The 25,279-nt window shown below is 35.2% G+C and overlaps 1 protein-coding gene across 1 annotated transcript in view; it reads left to right on the forward strand.

Moving 5' to 3' along the window:
* Positions 1-25,279, forward strand: part of TET2 (tet methylcytosine dioxygenase 2) — a 131,037-nt gene that overhangs the window by 88,628 nt on the left and 17,130 nt on the right. Inside the window, exons 4-8 of the mRNA XM_011943259.1 lie at positions 3,763-3,853; positions 5,259-5,352; positions 6,017-6,225; positions 21,761-21,911; positions 23,882-23,971. Coding sequence (XP_011798649.1) covers positions 3,763-3,853; positions 5,259-5,352; positions 6,017-6,225; positions 21,761-21,911; positions 23,882-23,971 — 635 coding nt within the window. The remainder of the gene's footprint in view (positions 1-3,762; positions 3,854-5,258; positions 5,353-6,016; positions 6,226-21,760; positions 21,912-23,881; positions 23,972-25,279) is intronic.

Below are 25,279 nucleotides of genomic sequence, written 5' to 3' on the forward strand. Positions count from 1 at the left end.
TGCAGTTTTTCCAAAAGAATTAAATAATCGTGCATGTTTATTTTTCCTTCTATTCAGACCCTGTAAAATTTGGATGTATCTGTTTCAGATCAATTCATCTATTTAGCTCTCTGTATATTATCTCCTGGAGAGACAGCTAGGCAGAAAAATTAATCTATTAAAATGAAAAAATACCATATGCAGTCTAATGTGGGAACTTTAGGTATTTTTTAATTCAAGATAAAATATATTAGTTTCACAAGATTTCTGGTTAATAGGGAAATTACTATCTTCACTCTTCATGAGTTGGGGGAAATTATAATGCTGACACTCTTAGTGCTCCTAAAGTTGCCTTTTCTCCATTTATACATTTGGAATGTTGTGATTTATATTCATTTTGATTCCAGTTTCTCTAAAATTTCATCTTTTTGATTAAAAAATATGATACAGGCATACCTCAGAGATATTGTGGGTTTGGCTCCATACCACAATAAACTGAATATTACAATAAAGCAAGTTATAAGGACTCTTTGGTTTCTCACTGTATATAAAAGTTATTTATATACTATACTGTAATATACTAAGTGTGCAATAGCATTGTGTCTAAAAAATATATACTTTAATTTAAAAAATAATTTATTGTTACAAAATGCCAACAATCATCTGGGCCTTTAGTAAGCGCTAATCTTTTTGCTGGTGGAAGGTCTTCCTTCAGTATTGATCGCTGTGGACTGATCATGGTGGTAGTTGCTGAAGGTTACTGGGATAGCTGTGTGTGTGGCAATTTCTTAAAATAAGACAACAATGAAATGCCATATCAATTGAGTTTTCCATTCACAAAAGATTTCTCTGTAGCATGCAGTGCTGTTTGATAGCATTTTGCCTGCAGCAGAATTTCTTTGAAAATTGGATTCAGTCCTCTCAAACTGTGCTGCTGTTTTATCAACTAAGTTTTTGTAATATTCTAAATCCTTTGTGGTCATTTCAGAAGAGTTTACAGCATCTTCACTGGCAGTATATTCCATCTCAGACATTCTTTGTTCACCCATAAGTAGCAACTTTTTATCCTTTCAAGTTTTTTCATGACATTGCAGTAACTCAGCCACATCTTCAGGCTCTACTTCTAATTCTGGTTCTCTTGCTACATCTCCCTCATCTGCAGTGACCTCCTCCACTGAAGTCTTGAACTCCTCAAAGTAATCCATGAGGGTTGGAATCAACTTCTAAACTCCTGTTAATGTTGATATATTGACCCCCTCCCATGAATTATTAATGTTCTTAATAACTTCTAAAATGGTGATACCTTTCCAGAAGGCTTTCAGTATACTTTGCCCCAATCCATCAGAAGACTATCTTGGAAGCTGTAGACTAACAATATATTTCTTAAATGATAAGACTTGAAAGTCAAAAATACTCCTTAATCCATAGGCTGCAGAAAGAATGTTGTATTAACAGGCATGAAAACAGCATTGATCTCCTGTGCATCTCCGTCAGAGCTCTTGGGTGACTAGGTGCCTTGAGCAGTAATATTTTGAAAGGAGGTTTTTGTTTTTGTTTTTTTAGCAGTAAGTCTCAACATTGGGCTTAAAATATTCAGTAAACTATGTTGTAAACAGATGTGTTATCGTCCAGCCTTCTTTGTTCCATTACTTTACATAAGCAGAGTAGACTTAGCATAATTCTAAAGGGCCTTGAAATTTTCAGAATGGTAAATGAGTATGGGCTTCAACTTAAAATCATCAGCTGCATTAGCCTGTAACAAGAGAGTGAGCCTGTCCTTTGAAGCAAGGCATTGACTTCTATCTATGAATGTCTTAGATGGCATCTTCTTTCAATAGTAGGCTGTTTGGTAGAGCCACCTTCATCAATGATCTTAGATAGATCTTCTGCATAACTTGCTGCAGCTTCTACTTCAGCACTTGCTGCCTCACTGTGTCCTTTTATGTTATAGAGATAGTTGCTTTTCTTAAACTTCATAAACCAACTTCTACTAGCTTCCAACTTTTCTTCTGCAGCTTCCTCATTCTCTTCATAGAACTGAAGGGAGTCAGGGCCTTGCTTTGACTTAAGGAATGTTGTGGCTAGCATGATCTTCTAATCCAGACCACTACAGTGCTCTCCATATCAGCAATAAAGCTGTTTTGCTTTCCTACCTTTCATGTGTTCACTGGAGTAATTTCCTTCAAGAATGTTTCCTTTACATTCACAACTTGGCTAACTGGCATGCAAGGCCTAGCTTTTAGCCTGTCTTGGCTTTTGACATGTCTTCCTCACTTAGCTCAATCATATCCAGCTTTTGATTTAAAGTGACAGACATACAACTCTTCCTTTCACTTGAACACTTAGAGGCCACTGTAGGGTTATTAATTGGCCTAATTTCAATATTGTTGTGTTTTAGGGAATAGAGAGGCCCAGGGAGAAGGAGAGAGCCAGGGGAACGGCTGGTTGATAGAGCAGGCAGAATGCACACAACATTTATCAGATTATGGGTACAGTTTGTGGTACCCCCAAAAAATTAGAATAGTAACATCGAAGATCACTGATCACAGATCACCGTAACGTGTATAATAATAAAGTTTAAAATACTGTGAGAATTACCAAAATGTGATACAGAGACATGAAGTGAGCACATGCTGTTGAAAACGTGACACTGATAGACATACTTAACATGTTGGGATTGCCACAAACCTTCAATTTGTAAAAGTCACAGTAACTGCAACGTGCAAAAGAGCAAAGCACAGTAAAACGAGGTATGCCTGTATTTTTTTTAAAAAAAGCTTTTTGTTAAAATTCAGGATATATAATAGGTCTGTAGGAATAGTGAAATATTTTTGCCGATGGATGTAGATATATACATGGGTAGAGATGAAGATCTTAATTACAGCTACGCAGCATAGATTTAGTAAAAGACATTTGAAAAGACAAATGTTAAATTAGTGTGGCTAATGGCCTACCTGTGCCATGTTTTCCCTCTTGCAATGAGCTACCCCACACTGTGTAGGAGGATGGAGGGAGGACTCCTACTGTCCCTCTTTACGTGTGGTTATTAAGTTGCCTCACTGGGCTAAAACACCACACATCTCATAGATAATATTTGGTAAGTTGTAATCGTCTTCACTCTTCTCTTATCACCCAACCCTATCTTCCCACCTTTCCATCTTTGTTGTTTTGTAACAGCCCCTTCCTTTTGCCTGACTCTCCAGGATTTTATCTCATCATAAATTGTTCTAAAGTACCTACTAATATGGGTCTGGATTGACTATTCTTATTTGCAAAACAGTAATTAAATGTTGTGGGGAAGTAAGAGGAAAAAGGGGTATCTTTGACAGTAAACCAAGCAATATTCTGGGGGTGGTATAGAGCAGGAAATTTTATTTTGAATATTTTAAAATCCAAGTAACAGGTAGGCTTCCAGTTAGCTTTAAATGTTTTTTTTTTTTTTTCAGCTCAAAAAATTGGATTGTAGTTGATACTACATATAATACATTCTAATTCCCTGACTGTATTCTTTGTTTAGTTTCATTTATTTGGTTCAAAATAATTTTTTATCCCATATCTGAAATGTAATATATTTTTATCCAACAACCAGCATGTACATATACTTAATTATGTGGCACATTTTCTAATAGATCAGTCCATCAATTTACTCATTTTAAAGAAAAAGAATTTTTAAAGTCACTTTTAGAGCCCTTAATGTGTAGTTGGGGGTTAAGCTTTGTGGATGTAGCCTTTATATTTAGTATAATTGAGGTCTAAAATAATAATCTTCTATTATCTCAACAGAGCAAATTATTGAAAAAGATGAAGGTCCTTTTTATACCCATCTAGGAGCAGGTCCTAATGTGGCAGCTATTAGAGAAATCATGGAAGAAAGGTAATTAACGCAAAGGCACAGGGCAGATTAACGTTTATCCTTTTGTATATGTCAGAATTTTTCCAGCCTTCACACACAAAGCAGTAAACAATTGCAAATTGAGTAATTATCAGTAGGCTTAGCTATTCTAGGGTTGCCAACACTACACACTGTGCTATTCATCAGAGAGTCACAATATTTGACAGGACTAATAGTCTGCTAGCTGGCACAGGCTGCCCACTTTGCGATGGATGCCAGAAAACCCAGGCATGAACAGGAATCGGCCAGCAAGGCTGCCAGCCACAAGGTACTGGCACAGGCTCCAACGAGAGGTCCCACTCTGGCTTTCCCACCTGATAATAAAGTGTCAAAGCGGAAAGAATGGTAAAGTGTGGTGTAAGAAAGGAACCACTGAATTAAATTCACCTAGTGTTGCAAATGAGTACTTATCTCTAAGTTTTCTTTTACCATAAAAAGAGAGCAAGTGTGATATATTGAATAGAAAGAGAAACATACTATTTACAGCTGCCTTTTTTTTTTTTTCCCCACTATCAATCACAGGTATACAAGTACTTGCCTTTACTCCTGCATGTAGAAGACTCTTATGAGCGAGATAATGCAGAGAGGGCCTTTCATATAAATTTATACAGCTCTGAGCTGTTCTTCTTCTAGGGTGCCTTTTCATTAAGAGGTAGGCAGTATTATTATTAAAGTACTTAGGATACATCGGGGCAGCAAGGACATATTCAGTATTATTCTTGCTCCATTTCCAGATTATTCATTTCTAAATTAGCATGTAGAAGTTCACTAAATAATCATCTAGTGGCCTGGCAGAAATAGTGAATTTCCCTAAGTGCCTTTTTTTTTGGTTTTTCTTTTGTTTTGTTTTTTAAACAAGCAGTAGATGGTGCTTTGGTCATAAGGGAAGATATAGTCTATTTCCAGAACTATTCTATATTTTCAATATGGCTGGATACTAATTATTTGCCAGCCTCCTTTTCTAAATTGTGAGACATTCTTGGAGGAACAGTTCTAACTAAAATCTGTTATGACTCCCCAAGTTTTAAAATAGCTAAATTTAGTAAGGGAAAAAATAGTCTATGTTTTAGAAGACTTGGCAAACTAACTTGAATTTTGTGCTTTGTGAAATTTTATATAGAAATGAACTTTCCCATTATTTTCATCCACATGTAATTTACAAAACAGTTCATTACAATTATCAGTACATTTTGATACTGAGGTAAAACAAGGCTTAAAAACTGTTATCCAGTTTGCTTGGCGACCTGTTTTAAAAAAAATAATAAACCGTTCATTTCTCAGGATGTGGTCATAGAATAAAGTTATGCTCAAATGTTCAAATATTTTGATTGCCTCTTGAATTTATTTGCTAATTGTATGTGTGTGTGTTTCTGTGGGTTTCTTTAAGGTTTGGACAGAAGGGTAAAGCTATTAGGATTGAAAGAGTCATCTATACTGGTAAAGAAGGCAAAAGTTCTCAGGGATGTCCTATTGCTAAGTGGGTAAGTGTGACTTAATAAAGCCTTTGGTCTTAAATCTTGGACATTTTGATTTGTAAATCTAACCCTGAGAATTGGGTTACCCAGATCAAAGACCCATGCCAATTAAAAAGAATATTACCTGTATTTTTTATCATGTGTTATCTTTTAAGAAGAGGCAGATTAATTCTAAAATCAACAAACTGTATTTAATTGAAAGAATTTAGTGATGAGGAGGAGGTCCATTCTAGTGCCTGCTAAATGTATAATCCTTCTGAGAATGTGAAGTGGTCCTTAATTTTTTAAATACCTTCAGTTAATCTTTACATTGTCATTTGTGCAAACCTTGAACTAAGACTTACATATCTTTCATCTAGCTCTGGTTTTAATGCAGGTAGCATTTAATTGTCCCCACTGTACTGGGTATAGTACAACTATAAACATTGTTATAGTTGCTAAACATTAAGGAATAGTTTTGCATCTCTCCTTGTTCTGATACTAGGGTCAAAGGCCAGTTTTTATAGATGGGCAGCAAAAGGCAAATTGCACATGGTGATAAATGTTGCCCTAATTGTGACCTAGACATGATAAAATATACATACGTAAGTGCCCGTATCTGCTGCAAGTGACCCTTGTTTTGTTTTGGTTGGGGTGGGGGGTGTTTGGGATGGAATGGTGATCTGCACAGGTGATTCGCAGAAGCAGCAGTGAAGAGAAGCTACTGTGTTTGGTGCGGGAGCGAGCTGGCCACACCTGTGAGGCTGCAGTGATTGTGATTCTCATCCTGGTGTGGGAAGGAATCCCGCTGTCTCTGGCTGACAGACTCTACTCGGAGCTTACCGAGACGCTGAGGAAATACGGCACTCTCACCAATCGCCGGTGTGCCTTGAATGAAGAGTAAGTGAAGCCCAAGGCCTCTACCCTCTTTGTGGCCACTGATAGGAAAGCCCAATCTTTGGTTGGAAGGAAGAGTTCAACATGCACTTTTACATTTATAAAATGGGGATCAAAATGCCTGTTTGGCAGTCATGCGATAAGAAGTTGTATTTGCTAATGTGAATAACTTGGGATGATTTCATTACCTGAATTGTACAGACAGTTTAGCCACTAATTAGGAGCAGAGTGTCTATACCCACATGGCCTCAGTTATACCATAAGCTTGAAATTATTTATATGCTCACATGCTACAAGTGACAGTTCCTGTGTGCCTGGCCACTATATTAGTATGTATTGACTCCACTTCCATGTTGCAGTATCTGAAACAGAAAGTAAGTCTAATGAGAAACTTTGGGATTCGCAGGTCAAATACCTTCCATATGTATGTAGCAAAACCAAAATACAGTGCCTTAGAAGTTCTGTAGAAATAGAACGGATTTTTACTTTCATTCAAACTATTCATTGTTTTCACAATAGTAATCAAAACTGCTTCCACTTTTACTGCTGCTAAATGATCAGGAAATTACTGGGTATGGATATATATTATTTTCCAGGAATATAAGAATTTAGAATAGAACTGCAAGAGTATGCACTTAAATATATTTAGTGCATCCAGTTGCTCCTGTTTTGTTTTCAACACCATCCACTTTGCCCGAAGTCTAAACCTTCACTTGGAAAAAGTTTGATTTTTAATATTCCTCTACTGTGTTAATAATCCTATATAACACTAAAAGAATATATGAATGTTCATGGTGCTACACAGAAATCTTACAAGTTATTTTGCTCATGATTGGTTTTAAAATAATTTTAATTTTGCACTATTTCCTTTAGTCTTGTTTTCTCTGCATCCACCAAACTATAGAATCATTTGCTGAACTTATAAGAAATGCTCATATTGCTCATTGCAACAACTAGCCAAATTTGTCCTTTGCTGTTTAAAACTCTAACAAGCATGGTTTTACTAAATTTATCTTAACACAGTTTCTCTCTCTGGGTTGTGGGGAGACAAATCAACTATAAATAATCTCTTTAGAAAAGTTACTCTTTCTATATGGAAGTGTGACTTGACTTTCTATGGTAATTATCCAAAAATTTATGGTGTATACCTGACCACTTTTACAAATGATTAATTGGAAAGTAGAAATTGCTGATTCATAACATGTAACTTATAAACTTATGATGGGCTACTTTAAGCATAAATTTTTTTTTTCTTTTTTAAGACGGAGTTTCGCTCTGTCACCCAGGCTGGAGTGCAATGGCGCTATCCCGGCTCACTGCAACCTCCACCTCCCAGGTTCAAGCAGTTCTGCCTTAGCCTCATGAGTAGCTGGGATTACAGGCATGCACTATGATGCCCAGCTAATTTTGTATTTTTAGTAGAGACACGGTTTCTCCATGTTGGTCAGGCTGGTCTGGAACTCCTGACCTCAGGTGATCCACATGCCTCGGCCTCCCAGAGTGCTGGGATTACAGGCATGAGCCACCATGCCCAGACTAAAATATTTTTTTAATCTACCCTGATTCCTCTTGCTCTTTCTGAAGAAAAATTTTTAAAAATGTAGTTAGGTGCCTTTAATTACAAAAACAAATAAAAATTAAGGCAACTTGGGCTCATACTGGTAATAGCATTTCTCTCAGGAACTCAGTAATACTGCATTGTCTTTAAAGCATATCTCTTAGACTTGATGGTTTGAAATTTTAAATCACTGAAGAACCTCTTGTGAAAATGATAGTTTTAAAATTTCTTTTCAAGAATAGTCCTATTGCAATATGTTTGAATTTCTTGAAGTTTCCTGGAAACTATATTTCATTCATTGTAATGAATTTAATTTTCATTAGCATAGATCTCTAATATTTTTCTCAGCTCACTGCAACCTCTGCCTCCCAGGTTCAAGAGATTCTCATGCCCCAGCCTCCTGAGTAGCTAGGATTACAGGCATCCCACCACCATTCCGAGCTCATTTTTGTATTTTTAGTAGAGACAGGGTTTCGCCATGTTGGCCAAATTGATCTCGAACTCCTGGCTTCAGGTAACCCACCTGCGTTGGCCTCCCAAAGTGCTGGGATTACAGGTGTGGGCCACCACGCCTGGCCAGCTTTTCCATAATTCTTGTAAATGCCAATGCCTGAAATGGAATCTGTCATATAAAAAAATTACGTGAAGAACTTTTATTATTTTGCATTTGAAAACCATGAAATATGGTTGGACCAGAGTCTCAGAAAGCTTGTAGTTTGTTAGTTTAACTGCTCTAAATGTCAGGTACATACAAAACTATTAAAAGACATGCTTCCAATATGAAGACAATGTAAAAGCACAGCTGTACACTTTTGCTTTTTGTCTAGTTTCAAGGTAAAGATGAATAGTCATTTAGATAATGCTTAAACTATGCTTATGCATACTTAGAGCAGTTCTCCAAAATAAAAAATGTTAATACTTAAATACATGATTAAAATAGACACGTATCCAATGTCAATACAGAATTTACTCAGAAATAACTTTTGAAGTTTCTCCTACCCCATAAATAGATTTTATTTTATGGCTGGCAGAGTGAAAATTACAACTTTTTGCCAAGGACAGAGAATAATCTCAAATTGGGGCTGCGGACTCAGTTTTATGTTCAAAGCTACGTGAACCTCATCATTGAGTTATTACAAATCCCTGTGTCCACATGCTCCAAACCGCCCACTGTGAGTTCAGAAAAGAACTCTTGAGTGCATCTATCAGTGGGAAAGTAAAAACTGATTTTTACATTTCCTTTGAGCCAAACCAGCTGTTTCTTCTTTAAAGATTTCCCTTTGAGATTTCCATTTTATGACTAAGTCTAACCAGTATTTTTTTGGCAAGTAAGAATTGTGGGAGTGTATCTGTCATCATAAGGAAATCAAAGCCAGAAATGCCTTCTGCCGTAGTGGGTGATGTTAAACATTTCAAGGAACTTTATATTATAAAAATTGTCAAACATAAAAGGAAAAGTGCAATATAATGAATTCCATGGACCCATCACACAGCATCAATATTTATCAACATTTTATCAATATTTTTTCATATATTTTTCCCACATCCCCTCCCACTAGTGTTTGAAAGCAGAAGACAGGTAACATATCATCTTACCTGTTAACACTTCAGGATGTATTTCTAACAGGTAAAAACTTTATCATTTAATATTTAGACTGTGTTTGTTCAAATTATCTGATTAGATTCTATTTCAAAAACCCACATAAACAAAAATGATGTTGAGAAAGAGCCCTTGCACATGATTGACACTTCTGAGTAGTGTGATCCCAGTTCATGTCCATTGTCTGGGATAGCTATTAAATAAAACTTCCTCTCGTAAAATTGCCTCCATTTAGAAGATAAATTATATGATTCACAAGCCTCTTTTTATTTATAATAGCACTTCCCCTTTTTTTTAGGAATTTTTTTTTTTAAAGAAACTGTGATTTTCTCTGTAAAATTCCCCACATTCTGGATTTGGCCGATTTCATCTTGGTTCTTTTGTTTAACCTATTCCTCTATCCCCAGTATCTTCTGTGGAATGGTAGTTTGACTGGTTCTTTTTCTTTTCCTTTCTTTTTTTTTTTTTTTTTTGAGACAGGCTCTCACTCTGTCACTGAGGCTGGAGTGCAGTAGCCCAATCTCAGCTCACTGCAACCTCCACCTCCCAGGTTCAAGCTATTCTTGTGCCTCAGCCTCCTGAGTAGCTGGGACTACAAGCATGCGCCACCTCGCCCAGCTAATTTTTGTACTTTTTGTAGAGACTGGGTTTCGCCGTGTTGGCCAGACTGGTCTCAAACTCCTGGCCTCAAGTGATCCGCCCACCTTGGCCTCCCAAAGTGCTGGGATTACAGGCACGAGCTACCACACCCAGCTGATTTTTAAGTAATATAAGTATGTGTGCATGTGTAGTATACATTGGCAAAAACGCTTCATAAGTAGTCTAAAATCATCTTATTTATATATATCAGGAGACACATAATGTCTGCTTGGTTTCCATTTTAGTGATGTTAATAGTGTTTAGCATGTTTGTCAGCTTGATCCATCATTATGTTCCTCATCAAACTTTCACCTGATAGTTTCACATCAATTGATCAATTGACAAAAATTGATAATCATTGCCTGTTTCCATTATTTTGTTTTCAAGTTGACAGTTTTCTCTCACTTGATGTTGTGTAAATTTGGTTATATAAATTATTTTGCTAGTTTTTCTATGCTGTATACATTTGAATAACTGACCTAATTGTACTTTAAAAATATTTTACAATTAGAAGTCCAAATAGTAAATCAAAGATTAAGAATTCTTGCAGAAATCTGTTATATAGATGATATTTTAATATTTGCCCTTTGTATCGTTTACCATGAGCCCAATTTCAAGTCATATTAAAATGACTGTTATGTGCTAATTCTAACAATATTTGAAAGACCCCTATCAAAATAAAAATACCTTTTAGTAGCCACTTTATGTAGAAAATCACCTTTAAGTTATTCCCCAATGTTTTTTTCTGATTGAGATATAATTCACATGCCATAAAATTCACCCTTTTAAAGTATACAATTCAGTTGTTTCAGTACATTCACAAAACTGTGCAAATGTCACCTCTACCTACTTTCAGAACGTTTCCATCATTCCCATAAGGAAATCCTGTATTTATTACGCAGTCACTTCCCCTTCTCCCCTTCATCCTTCCTCCAAGTGGCAACCACCAATAAACATTCAGTTTCTTTGGATTTGCCTATTCTGGGCATTTTGTATTAGTGAAATCATATATTTGGCCTTTCTGTCTGGCTTCATGTACCTTAATGTTTTCAAGTCTCATTCATTTTATTTAAAAAAAAGGTACCTTTTTTGGGCCATATATCTATTCACACCACATTTTTTGAGACAGTCTCGCTTTGTCGCCCAGGCTGGAGTGCAGTGGCGCAACCTCAGCTCACTGCAACCTCCGTCTTCCAGGTTCAAGCGATTCTCATGCCTTAGCCCCCACGTTGTTGGGATTACAGGTGTGCGCCACCACACCCAGCTAATTTTTGTATTTTTAGTAGAGACAGGGTTTCACCATGTTGGACAGGCTGCTCTCAAACTCAGCCTCAAGTGATCCTTCTACCTTAGCCTCCCAAAGTGCTCGGACTTACAGGCATGAGCCACTGTGCCCAGCCACATTTTCTTTATCCATTTATTAGTTAATTGACATTTGGATCATTTCCACTTTTTGGCTATTATAAATTATGCTGCAATGAACATCAGTGTACACGTTTTTGTGTGAATGTATTTTCAGTTATCTTGGGATATACACCTAGGAGTGACATTGTTAGTAATATGGTAACTCTATGTTTAACTTTTTGAAGAACTGCCCAGCTATCTTCCAAAGTAGCTGCATCCTTTTACATTTCTGCCAACAATGTATGAAGGTTCCAGTGTCTCCACATCCTCAAGAAAATGTTATTGTCTTTTTAATTACAACCATCCAAGTGGGTATGAAGTTTATCTCGTGATTTTGATTTGCACTTTCCTAATGGCTGATATTGGGCATCTTTTCACGTGTGTATTGACCATGTATTTTTTTTTTTTTGAGAAAAGTCTACTTATATGATTTTAATTGTGTTATTTTTAGAGTTGTAAGAATATGATATATGTTGATACTCGAACTTTGTCAAATGCATGGTTTGCAGATATTTTCTCCTATCCCACAGGTTATCTCTTCACTTTGATAATGTCCTTAAAGTGCAAAAGTTTTAATTTGATTTTAATGAAACTCAATTTCTTATTAATTGGTAGCTTGTGCTTTTGGGGTCATATTTAAGAAATCATTGCCTCATTCAAGATCTGAAAGATTTACACCTATGCTTTCTTCTCAGAGTATTATAACTTTAGATCTTATATTTAGATTTTTAATTAATGTTAATTTGATGGTGAGAGGTAAGAGTCCAACTTCATTCCTTTGCAAGTAGCTGTCCAGTTCTCTCAGCACCATTTGTTGAAGAGACTATTTTGTTTCAATTAATTGACCAAGATGTGTGAGTTTATTTCTGGACTCTTAATTCTCTTAATCTGCGTGACTTTTCTTATGCCAGTACCACACTGTGCTGATTCCTATAGTTTTGTAGTAAATTTTAAAATCAAGACAGGTAAGTCTTTGAACTTCATACTTTTGCTACCATGTTTCTTGTGCTTCCATATGAATTTTAAGATGTGTTTGTCGTTTCCTTTCTGTTTTTTTTTTTTTTTTTGGTAGAGCTAGAGTCTTACTATATTACCCAGGCTGGTCTTGAACTCCTGGGCTAAAGAGATCCTCCCGCCTAGGCTTCCCAGAGTACTGGGATTACAGGCGTGAGCCACCACACCTGGCCGCCTTCTGGGACTTTGACTGGGGTTCTGTTGAATCTGTAGGTCAATTTGGAGAGTATTGATATCTTAACATTAATGCTTCCAATTTATGAACACAGGATATTTTTCCATTTATTCTTAAATTTCTTTCAGTAATGTTTTGGATGAAACATGCACAAAGTCCTGCACTTTTTTTTTTTTTTTTTAAGACAGAGTCTCCCTCTGCTGCCTAGTCCAGAGTGCAGTGGTGCCATCTCAGCTCACTGCAGCCTCCACCTGCGGGTTCAAGTGATTCTTCTGCCTCAGCTTCCCAAGTAACTGAAACTACAGGTGCGCGCTACCATGCCTGGCTAATTTGTTTGTGTTTTTAGTGGAGACAGGCTTTCACCATGTTGGCCAGGCTAGTCTCAAACACCTAGCCTCAAGTGATCTGACTGCCTTGGCCTCCCAAAGTACTGGGATTACGGGCATGAGCCACCACACCTGGCCTGTACTTCTTTTGTTAAAATTTTTTTCTGTGTATTTTTTTTATCCTATTGCAAAATCAATTTTTTTGTCGATAGTATATAGTCATATATTTCACTTTTATATATTAGTCTTATATCCTACCAACTTGCTGAACTAGCTTATTAGCACTAACTTTTTTTGGTAGATTCCTTAGGATTTGCTACATACAAGATTATGTCATCTACAAGTAGAAATAGTTTTGTTTCTTCCAATCTGGGTGGCCTGTTTTTTTTTTTTCCTTGCCTGATTACCCAGTTAGAACTTCCAGAAAATGTCAGGTACAATTAACAACTGCAAACATCCTTGTCTTATTCCTCATTTTAGGAAGAAATTTTTAGTTTTTCACCATTAAGTATGATACTAGTTGTAGGTTTTGTTTAAAAAAAGACTGTGTCGAGTTCAGAAGTTCCTTTCTGTTGCTAGCTTGTTGAATAATTTTATCATGAAAGGGTGTTGAACTTTTCTCAAATGCTGTGGCTACATCTAATGAAATGATCATGGGTTCTTCTCCTTTATTCTGTTAATATGGTGTATTATATTGATTCATTTTTATACATTAGATTAACATATTTCTGGAATAAATCCCACTTGGTCTCAGTGTGTATTACTTTTTATATATTACTGGAGTCAGTTTGCTAGTATTTCATTGAGGACTTTTGTATCTCTGTTGATAAAGTATATTGATCTTTGGTTTCCTTGTGATGTCTTTGGTTTTGGTGTCAGAGTAATTCTGAGTTCGCAAAATGCATTGGGCAATGTTCCCTTCTCTATCTTTTGGAAGAGCTTACAAAGGATTGGTTTAACTCTTTTTTAAAATGTTTGAGGAAATTCTCTACCCCTGGGCTTTCCTTTTTGAGAATTTTTAAACATTTTTAAAATAGATTATTTTTAAAGCAATTTTAGGGTAACAGCAACATTGAATGAAAGGCACAAAGCTTCCTCAAGTACATGCTGCCCCTATATGTGCATAGCCTCCCTCATTATCAACATCCTTTACCAGAATGGTACATTTGTTGCAATCAGTGAATCTGCATTGACAATTATCACTGAAAGTTCATAGTTTAGAGTTCACCTTTGTTGTTACGTATTCTGTGAGTTTGGATCCATGTCTAATGATACTCATTCACCATTACAGTTTCATTCAGAGTAATTTCACTGCCTTAAAAGTCCTCTGTACCCTACCTATTTCTCTCTCCCACCCCACTAACCCTTAGCAACCAATGATCTTTTTATCTCCATAATTTTGTCTATTCCAGAATGTCATATAGTTGGAATGACACAGTATATGTAGCCTTCTCAGACTGCTTTTTGTCCCATAGTAATAGGCTTTTAAACTTTCTACCATGTCTTGATAGTTCATTTCTTTTCGGCATTGAATAATATTCCATTGTCTAGTTTATCACAGTTTATTTATCCATTCACATAGTGAAAGACATCTTAGTTGCTTCCAAGTTTTGACAATTACTCCTTTAAGTAAATACCACAGAGCGCAGTAGCTTGATTGACAGTAAGAAATATACTTTCTCAGTCTGTATCTTGTTTTTTCATTCACTTGACAGTGCCATTTGCAGAACAGAAAGTTTTAATTTTAATGAAGTCTAGGTTATCAGTTAATTCATGAATAATGTTTTTGGTCTTGTATCTAAAAAGTCAACACCAAACCCAAGGTCATCTATATGTTCTGTGTTATCTTCCAGGAGTTTTATAGTTTTACATTTTACATTTAGGTCTATGACCCATTTTGCATTAATTTTGCAAAAACTATAAAGACTATGTATAGATTCACTTATGTGCATGGAGTTGTCCAGTTGTTCCCGTACCGTTTCTTAAAGACCGTCTTTGCTTTATTATATTACCTTTGCTACTTTGTGAAAGATCAGTTGATTATAATTAAGTGGTCTGTTTCTGGACTCTTTATTCTTTTCCATTGATATATTTGTCTAGACTTTCACCAATGCCACACTATCTTGACAACTTGAGCTTTAGAGTAAGTCTTGCAATCATGTAGCGGCAGTCCTCTGACATTGTTTTTCTCCTTCAGTATTGAGTTGACTATTCTTTTGCCTGTTACTAAGTGGTAAAAACCAGTCTGAGAAGACTGTATATACTGTCATGTATTGGTCTTTTGCCTCTCGATATAAACTTTAAAATTAGTTTGTCAATATCCTCAAAATCTTGTGGGAATTTTGATAGAATGCACTGCATTTCTGGATTGAGTTAGAAATACTGCCATCTTGACAAAACGCATCTTCCTACCCATGAACATGGAGCATCTCTTTATTTCTTTGATATCCTTCATTAGAATTTTACATTTTCCTCATATAGACCTTGTACATATTATATTAGATTTATACATAAATATTTCATTTTGGGGGTGCTAATGATAATGTGTTTTTATCTCAAATTCTGCTTGTACATTGTTGGTATGCAGAAAAGTGATCAACTTTTGTATATTAAACTTGTTTCCTGCAACCATGTTATAATCACTTTATATCTAGTTTTGGTTTTTTTTTGTTTTGTTTTTGTCACTCTTTTGTATTTTCTAGGTGAACATGTCATCTGCAAGACAACTTCTTTCTAATCTGTATATCTTTTATTTTCTTGTCTTAATGTATTATCTAGGATTTCCAGTATGATGTTGAAAAGCACTGGTGAGAGGCAACATTCTTGCCTTGTTCCTGATCTCAGCAGGAAGTCTTCAATTTTATCAACATTAAATATGTTAGCTGTATGGTTTTGTAGGTATTCTTTATCAGGTTCAGGTAGTTCCCTTCTTTTCCTAGTTTACTGAGAGGCTTTTGAAAATCATGAATCAGTGTTGGATTTTGTAAATACTTTTTTTTCACCTATTGATGTTACCATATGACTTTTTTAAACTTATAGTGAAATGGATTACATTAATTGATTTTCAAATTTTGAACTAGGCTGACATACCTGGGGCAAATCCCACATGGTTGTGATACATTATTTATATATATTGTTGGATTTGATATGCCATTTGGTAAGGACTTTTGCATTCATGGTCATGGTTGCTATTAGTCTGTAGTTATCTTTTCTTGTAAAGACTTTGGTGTTGGTATTAAGGTAATGCTGGTCTCATAGAATAAGTTATGAAGTATTTTCTCTGCTTCTGTCTTGAGATTGTGGAGAATTGATATAATTTCTTCCTTAAAACTTTGGTAGAAATCAGAATGAACCATCTGGGTCTGGTACTTTGTTTTGGAAAGTTATTACTGATTCAATTTCTTTCATAGATACAGGCCTATTTAGAATATTATTTTGTGTAAATATTGGTAGTCGTGTCCTTCAAGGAATTGGTCCATTTCACCTTGTTAAATGTGTGGGCACATTTGTTCATAATATTTATTTATTATCCTTTGTTTTTGAGACAGGGTCTCACTCTGGTTGCCCAGGCTGGAGTGCAGGGGCATGATCTCAGCTCACTGCAGCCTCGACCTCCTGGGCTCAAGTGATTCACCCACCTCAGCCTTCCAAATAGCTCGGACTACAGGCACATGCCACCATGCCTGGCTAATATTTATTATTATTAGAGACGGGGTTTTCCTTTGTTGCCCGGTATGGTCTTGAACTCCTGGCAAGCAATCTGCCTGCCTCAACCTCCAAAGAGTGATGGGATTACAGGTGTGAGCCATGACACCTAGCCTGATGGCAGAACTTTTTAAGAAGAATAGAATGGTATATGTCATTTTCCCAAATTTTTTCCCCTCCTCCTGTGGAAGCATGAAGGTATTTTTCTCTAGTATTCATTATGAGAATGTCATCTGGCTCCTGAATGTAGAAAACTCACAAAACTGTGAGGAACCTATTATGACTGGATGCCTCTGGAGTTGTTCACACTGAACCTCCAGCAATTCATCACTTATAGTTCAGATTTTCCTACCCCAATACTGGTTCTCACAGAGGTTTCTGCTCCGGTAAGTTGTAATTCTTTTTATCCATCTGTCTCTCTGGTTTTTGAGGGCAGTGATTTTCCCTGTGACCTCATTTGTCTGACAGATCTAAATAGTGTTGATTACATCTTTTAACCTGTTGTAGGTATATTCAGATTTTCTGTTTCTTCTTGAGTCAGTTTTAGTAGTGTTTTTCTAGAAGTTTGTTCTCCAGCTCAGCTTTAGCTCCATCCTATAAAATATGAGTATGTTGAGTTTTCATTTACAATAAGGTCTTTTCTAATTTCTATTTCTCTAGCTCAGCTTTAGCTCCATCCTATAAAATATGAGTATGTTGAGTTTTCATTTACAATAAGGTATTTTCTAATTTCTGTCTTTTTTTTGATTTCTGGTTATATGAGTATATTTTTACCTAATTACCCAAATTTGCTTCTGTTATTCATTTATAATTTTTTCAGAAAACACACTTTGCACAATTTTTGCAGCATTCCATTTATTTAGACTTGTTTTATAACCTGTCATGCAGTCCATCCTGGAGAATGTTTCATGTGTACTTGAGAAGAATGTGTATATTCGGCTGTTGGTGGGTGGCATGTTTTATAGATGTCTGTTAGACCTAGTTGATTTATAGTGTTTTTTACAATTTGTTTTCTTTTTAATCTTCTGTCTACTTTTAGCCATTATTGAAAGTGGATTAGTAAATTATCTATCAATTCCTTTAATTCTGCCATTTTTTGCTTCATGTATTTTGATGCTCTGTTGCTTATTACATATATGTTTACATTTGTTACATCATTTTAATGGCTTGAACTTTTTATTATAAAATGTGTATATCTTGTAGACATCACATAGTTAAATCTTTTTAAAAATCGATATTGCCAGTCTCTGCCTTTTAATTTTTCAATTCACAATTCATATACATTTAATAAAATTATTGATAAGGTAGGATTTGTCTGCCATTTTGTCTATATCTTGTCTTTTTTTGTATTCAATAGATATTTTCTAGTGTACTGTTTTAACTCCTTTGTCTTTTACTAAATTTTTTGATGTTATTTTCTTAGTGATTTCCTTGGGGATTACAACTAACTTATAAAAGCTAGTCTGAAGTAATACCAATTTCATTACAGTATAAGGAAACTTTGTTCCCATATAGCTCCATTCCTTCTTTTTACTCTGTGCTATTTTACAAATTACATTTTATATATTTTATGCCCATTAACACAGATTATGTTTTGTCTTTTAAATCAGATTGATATTGTCATTTAAATCAGATGTGAGAAAAATAGTTACAAACAAAAATACATATATGATCTCATATTTACCTATGTGATTATCTTTACTGGTGCTCTTTAAGTTCTTAGGTGGATTTGAGGTAGTGTATAGTGTCCTTTACTTTCAGCCTGAAGTACACGTTTAGTATTTTTTATAGGACATGCCTGAAAATAATAAACTCTTATTTTTCAGAGAATGTCCTAATTTATTATATAATACATTTCTGAAAGATAGTTTTGCAAAATACAGAATTATTGGTTGACAGTCTTTTTCTTGTGGTTCTATGTTATCCTACTGCCTTCTGGTCTTCATTGTTTCTGATCAGAGATCAGCTATTAATCTTATTGGGATTCCTGTGTACATGATAATCATACAGTTTTCATGATTTTCTTGTGTTGTTGGCTTTCAGCAATTTGGTTATGATGTTTATATGTATGCATATCTTTGGGTTTATGTTACATGGAGTTAGTTGAGCTTCTTGGACATGTAGATTGATGTTGTTCATCAAATTTGAGAAGTTTTGGGCCATTATTTTTCAAATATTCTTCATCCTCTACTTTGGGGACCTGCATTGTCTATGTTGGTATGCTTTAAGGTCTTCCACAGATCTCTGAGGTTCTGTTTAATTTTATTTTTTGTTTTTCAGACTGAATAATCTCAAATGACTTATCTTCAAGTCCCTTTTTCCCCCTCCCTCCTTTTCAACTCTGCTATTGAACCCCTCTAATTTTTTATTGCAGTTATTACACTTTCAGCTTTAGAATTCTATTTAATAATATCTTTTTCTTGAGTTTATCTCATGTATTTAGTAAAATTCTGTATTCTTACTTTAGTTATTTAAATACAGTTTTCTTTCATTATTTGGGCATACGTGAAATAGCTGACTTCAAGTCTTTGTCCAGTGGCCTAACATCTGGACTTTTTCAGTGATAGCCTCTATTGACTACTTTATATGGGCCATACTTTGTTTCTGTTTCTGTTAATTGTTTAGACATTTTAAACTAATGTAATGGCTGAGAGCAGTGGCTCGTGCCTGTAATCCCAGCACTTTGAGAGGCCAAAGCAGGAGGATCGCTTAAGCCCAGGAGTTCGAGACCAGCCTGTGCAGTATAGTGAGACCCTGTCTCTACAAAAATAAAAATAAATAAAATAATCTGGTAAATCTGAAAATCAGATTCTACCCCCTGCCCAGAATATGTTATTGTTTCTGGTGGTGGTGGTTTATTTCTTTTTCATTACTCCTATAAAGTTTGTATTGTTTCTCATAGATAGCCATCGAAGTCTTTGCTTGGTTAGCTTAGAGGTCAGCTAAGGATTAGACAGAATTCCTTAGGTGCCTGAGACCAATAAGTCAGTCTTTGACAAAGGGGTCTGTATGTGTGTTGAGGGTTGAGGCATGCATTCAACACTCAGCCATGCTATTTACAGCTCTCTATTAGCTTTTATTCCCTGCTTGGGCGGTCTCACTCAAGGTTAGACTGTGGTGAGAGTTTAGGGCTTTCTCAGGTCTTTTGTGAACCCTACATTTGTATGTGGCTTTCTAAATTCCCAGGAATATACTTTCAAAGCCTCCTATGGATCATCTCATTTCCCAGGTTTTACTTTTAAGTTTTTTTAGTTATCTTTTTTTTGCTCCAGTTGTTAGCTACACCTCAGTGACAGTATTCAACAGTTGCCTATGATTATTTGATAAATGCCTCTGTGGAAAAGGTGGTTCACACTAGATGAACTCCAAGTTAGATAAAGTAAAGATAACCTTACTAGAGGGATCTTCCAGGAAACTACCAAACAGATCAAGTAACGTGAGGTCTCTGTGAATGGGACTTTAGAGTATATCCAGCCAATCTGGCCTCCTCTAGTGGCAGCATGGCTGCTGCTTTTCATAATAAATGTGGGCTGTTTTGATTTGAAGGCTACCATAGGGCTGTGGGGAAAGTTAAAATACCACAGAGCTCACTGTTCTCACTGAAATCCTGTCTTTTTTTTTTTTTTTTCCTTGAATGAATTCCCCCTATATTGCTGCAAGCTTTTTGCTAATTTCCAGATCTGAAAAAGCTGATTCTGACAGTATTTATCAGTACTTTTATTGCTTTTATGGAGGAGAAAATTTTCAGATATCCTTATTCTGCCATTATTGCTGACATATATAAAGGGATCATTTCTAATTGTAATATTCCTTTTGCATTTATTAGCTGGAATACTTTACAGGACTTTTCTTCATCAACTCTTTAGTTACCACTTAATATTAGTTGGTAAGAATGACAGAAAAAATGCATGGCAAGAATCTTTACTTGTCAAATTTCAGAGATTTTGATGGGAAATTACATTTAGAGATCACCATCAGTGTCTAGATGTGCTCCCTGCTATGGAGATGTCATTACTTTTAGGCTTTTTTAATGGGCAAATACATGAAGTAGTTATTTTTTAGAAAGAAAATCTGAGATTAACTCAAATCATTAATTCATACTGTTTTTTCCTGTTCATAGTCAAGATGACAGAGTATTATTATCTTTTGTTTTGCTTCTCTTGTACACTGAAATTTTTGGTTTTTGATATTACCAATTATTTCTTTCTGTCACAATATACATACAGTAATTTAAAAATAATTTACAGTGCTACCTGAATATTTTTTCTTTGTAAGTTGTTTTATCTTTCTTTTTCTTTGCTTACTTTATTGTCATTAGGATCTATCAAACTAGGGTTATACAGCTGTAATACTGTATTTTAGCCAAAAACTAGGAAGCACTCAAATGCCCATCAATGGTAGAATAACTTGTCACATTTTTATAAGATGGAATATGGTACTCAATGAAAATGAATAAAGCACAGCTACATGCAGTGATTTGGATGGATATCCCAAACATAATGGAAAAAGACAGACACAAATAACTTATATTATATAATTTCATACACCTATGTATATATCAAGTATAAAAGTAGGCAAAACAAGCCATCGATGGTGGCACACACCTATAGTCCCAGCTATTTGGGAGGCTGAGGCGGGAAGATCGCTTGAGCCTAGAATTTCAGGTTCAACCAGTGCAACGTAGCAAGACCCCATCTATGAAAAAGAAAGCAATACTAACTAACATAACTAACTTTATGAAAAAGAAAGAATAGGCAGAACTACTATATTCTTAGAGAAGTTACTGTTAGGGAGACAGACAGTGACTGAAAGGCAAAATGAAGGGAAATTCCAGGGGATAGTAAATATTTTGTTTCTTAGTGTGGGTTCTACTTACCTGGGTGTGTTGCATTTGTAAACTGTAAAATTATGTGCACTTTTCTGTATGTGTATTATATTGCAATAAAATTGTTTTAAAGTCAATTGGAATAGTTCTGTGTGTGGTTATGCCACGGCTTAATACAGAGTTAGATTAGGCTTCTTTTCAAACTCATTTTGCATATAGACACCCAGAATATCAGCTGCACAGCCTGTATAATGCTATCCATAGCAATGAATTTGGTCTTTTGATTTCTCAGGAGAACCTGCGCCTGTCAGGGGCTGGATCCAGAAACCTGTGGTGCCTCCTTCTCTTTTGGTTGTTCATGGAGCATGTACTACAATGGATGTAAGTTTGCCAGAAGCAAGATCCCAAGGAAGTTTAAGCTGCTTGGGGATGACCCAAAAGAGGTTTGTTTACTTCCTGATGTATAATCACTTTATTTTTCATGGAGAATTCATTAGCATAGATGGAGTGAACAATATGACATATCTTGGTAAGCTCTTATTAATCAAAGTTTTTCCCAAACTGTAGATACACACTATTTTTTAAGTTGGGATAATAATATTATGCCAAAATAATAGATAAAATTTGAGCAACAAAAGCTTCCTCGTTGGTCTTTTATGTTAACTCCAAAGTTTTAAAGGGGTGTCACTTCATTGTTAAAACTAAATGAGAATTGGTGGTTTTTTTCATATTTTGACTTTGAATTATGGAAGTTACATAAGTACTACATTCAGAAAAGACCATTTTTAGTCACATTTATATGCCATGAGATTAAAATAATTTAAAGTCACTGTAATGAATGCATTTAAGTAACTAAAACATATTTAGATTTTAATGTAACTGTAATGGAAATAAATGGACATTGATTTCTCACCAAAGTCATTGGTTTTTGTCTTGTCTCTAGAATACCTATTTCTTAAAATAGAATTTGCAAATTGATAAATTTAACAACTTTTGGGTGGGCATGTAGTCTAGAATATAGATACTCCTTGACTTATGAGGAGACTACATCCCCATAAATCCATTGTAAATTGAAAATCCATTTAATACCCCAATAAACCCATCCTAAAGTAAAAAAAAAAAAAAAAAAAAAAAAAAGCCATTATAGGTCAGGGACTGTCTCTGTACTAATTGAGTGATTAGAAAACTAGAAAACCTCAATATACTTAGCATTTAGATATGACCACATTTTCAGTCATTCTATACACTTACAATTATCTTTTGAATTTTGAATACAATTCAAATATTTACATACTATAGATATAACATTGATGAGTCCCTTTAAATGAAGAATTTGTTAACTTTATTAAGCTTTCATTTACTATTATAGTCACAATTAATAAAGCAAGTGCAAAAACTCCTGAAATCACAAAGTTTTTTTAAAGGATGTTTTCAGTAATTAAACATTACTTAAATGTGTGAGACATCATTTCATAAGACAAGAACATGACTATTAATAACAATGAAAAGTAGTGATTTTGCATGCCGCCATGTTAATTTTCTACAGATAACCTTTTTTTTGCCACTATTTTATCAATTAATAAATGTTTATCACTTTCATGAGGTTTCATGTAAACCAAATCCAGAGGATCCCAAGTAACTTACTGCCTCTGTTAGGTGGGAGAGCTCTGTTCAGAAACCTCCTCACCTTCTAAAATTTACATATCTGCTAGGTGGTTATGTCTCCCAACTTTTTTTTTTAGAAAAATATTAATCTGAAATGAAGACGTTAAGTATAAATGGAGCAGCTAAACATGATCACCTACCATTCTTTAACAGCTTATTACCTGGAAAATCTGTTCATCAGCAGGGCAGGTGGGAGTGTAGCTGAGCATTTCCCCTTTCGAGTAAATTTTGCAGTTTTTCATGTATCCTGCATTCTAGTTCTGAAGCATTTTATCCATATTTGAAGTGTCCAGTAAATTTTAGTTGCTCTGTAGAGAGATCATTTCAAATTTTTTAAATACTATCTTTATAAACATAAAATGTAAAGAGTAGAAAGAGAAAAATTAAGCTAAATAAGTTCTTTTAATAGTTCATCTTCCTTGGTAACTAAAACATGTGACCTCTTTAAGACCATACGGCTTCATTCCCCTAACCCTACTCCTAGCACAGGCTTGTATTTATAAAATGCAAAATATCCACATGCAAGTAGAAAATCAATCTTATGAAAAAAACAAATAGCTAAATATTTACTAGCACATATAAAATTAAATGATAGTCATGTTTTAAAGATGCTTTATTTAGTAATAAAGGCACCGTATATTGTGTTTTGGATTCAAAATGTAAGGGAAATAATCTAACTGATAGCCTCTTTTACATATAGAGAAAATGGACTTAGAATTTAATATGTAGAATTATTCACTTTATACAGGAAGAGAAACTGGAGTCTCATTTGCAAAACCTGTCCACTCTTATGGCACCAACATATAAGAAACTCGCACCTGATGCATATAATAATCAGGTAAGTTTAAATAATCATTGGCAGTGATTGTAACAATTTACTTGTTACTAATGACCTACGTATGTCCAAAAATAGTTTTGAAAGAATGATTTTTAAATATTATTCTAACTTTTCCTCGTAATTGTTGAAACCACTGTAGTGTTCAGTTTCGAGTATATGAAAATTATACCATACAAAAGTACATTTCTTTTGTCTTTTAGCTGTAAAGACATGAGCTTTTAAGAGTCACAGGCTGTTCTATCTACTAATCTTGTTCTCATATGAATAATTTTGTTTCTGTAAACAGACGGTGGAGATTACATCAAAATTATGTGGCCCAAGCTATAGGTTCTAACCACCTAGTTTTACTGCATGTCTATAAGTATAAATGAGTGTTCATAAGAATTTATAGACTTACAAATGCTCATGTAAAGGTATGCATACACTAACATTATAAGTACATATACTTGTGTCCAGATGTGTCAGATTTTGCCAGATCTTCCTTTTTTGTTTGACCTTGACTTCATACACCAAGCAAAAATATTTTTTTTCTATTTTATATGTGTATTCTAAGCTATAGCTAGTTAAGACAGGTAGATGATTTGGTCAGAAATTGCCCATGATGAAGGCAAAAAACTAAAATCTTCACTGTTTCAGTAACACCAACAGCAAAAGCATTAAGTGAAAGTCTGTTACAAACCAAACATTGTGTTTAGTCACTGGGAACATAAAGGTGAGCAGTGCCATCTCTGTCTGTCTTTAAGAATTCTGTCTTTGCTGGGCATGGTGGCTCACACCTTTAATCCCAACACTTTGGGAGGCGGAGGCAGGTGGATCACCTGAGGTCAGGAGTTCTAGACCAGCCTGACTAACATGGAGAAACCCTGTCTCTACTAGAAATACAAAATTAGATGGACATGGTGGCAGGCACCTGTAATCCCAGCTACTCGGGAGGCTGAGGCAGGAGAATAGCTTGAACCTGGGAGGCAGAGATTGCAGTGAGCCAAAATCGCACCATTGCACTCCAGCCTGGGCAATAAGAGTGAAACTCCATCTCAAAAAAATAGAATTCCATCTTTAACTGGGTGCAGTGGCTTACACCTGTAATCCCAGCTACCCAGGAGACCAGGAGTCTGAGGCTGCAGTGAGCCATGATTGCATCACTCTGCTCCATCCTGGGTGACAAAGAAGACCCAGATTCTAAAAAAACAAAAACAAAAACAAAAAGAATTCCTTCTTTTTTTTTTTTTTTATTATACTTTAAGTTCTAGGGTACATGTGCATAACGTGCAGGTTTGTTACATATGTATACTTGTGCCATGTTGGTGT

The sequence above is a fragment of the Colobus angolensis genome, unplaced genomic scaffold (assembly GCF_000951035.1).
Source record: "Colobus angolensis palliatus isolate OR3802 unplaced genomic scaffold, Cang.pa_1.0 Scaffold217, whole genome shotgun sequence".
Classification (NCBI taxonomy): domain Eukaryota; kingdom Metazoa; phylum Chordata; class Mammalia; order Primates; family Cercopithecidae; genus Colobus; species Colobus angolensis.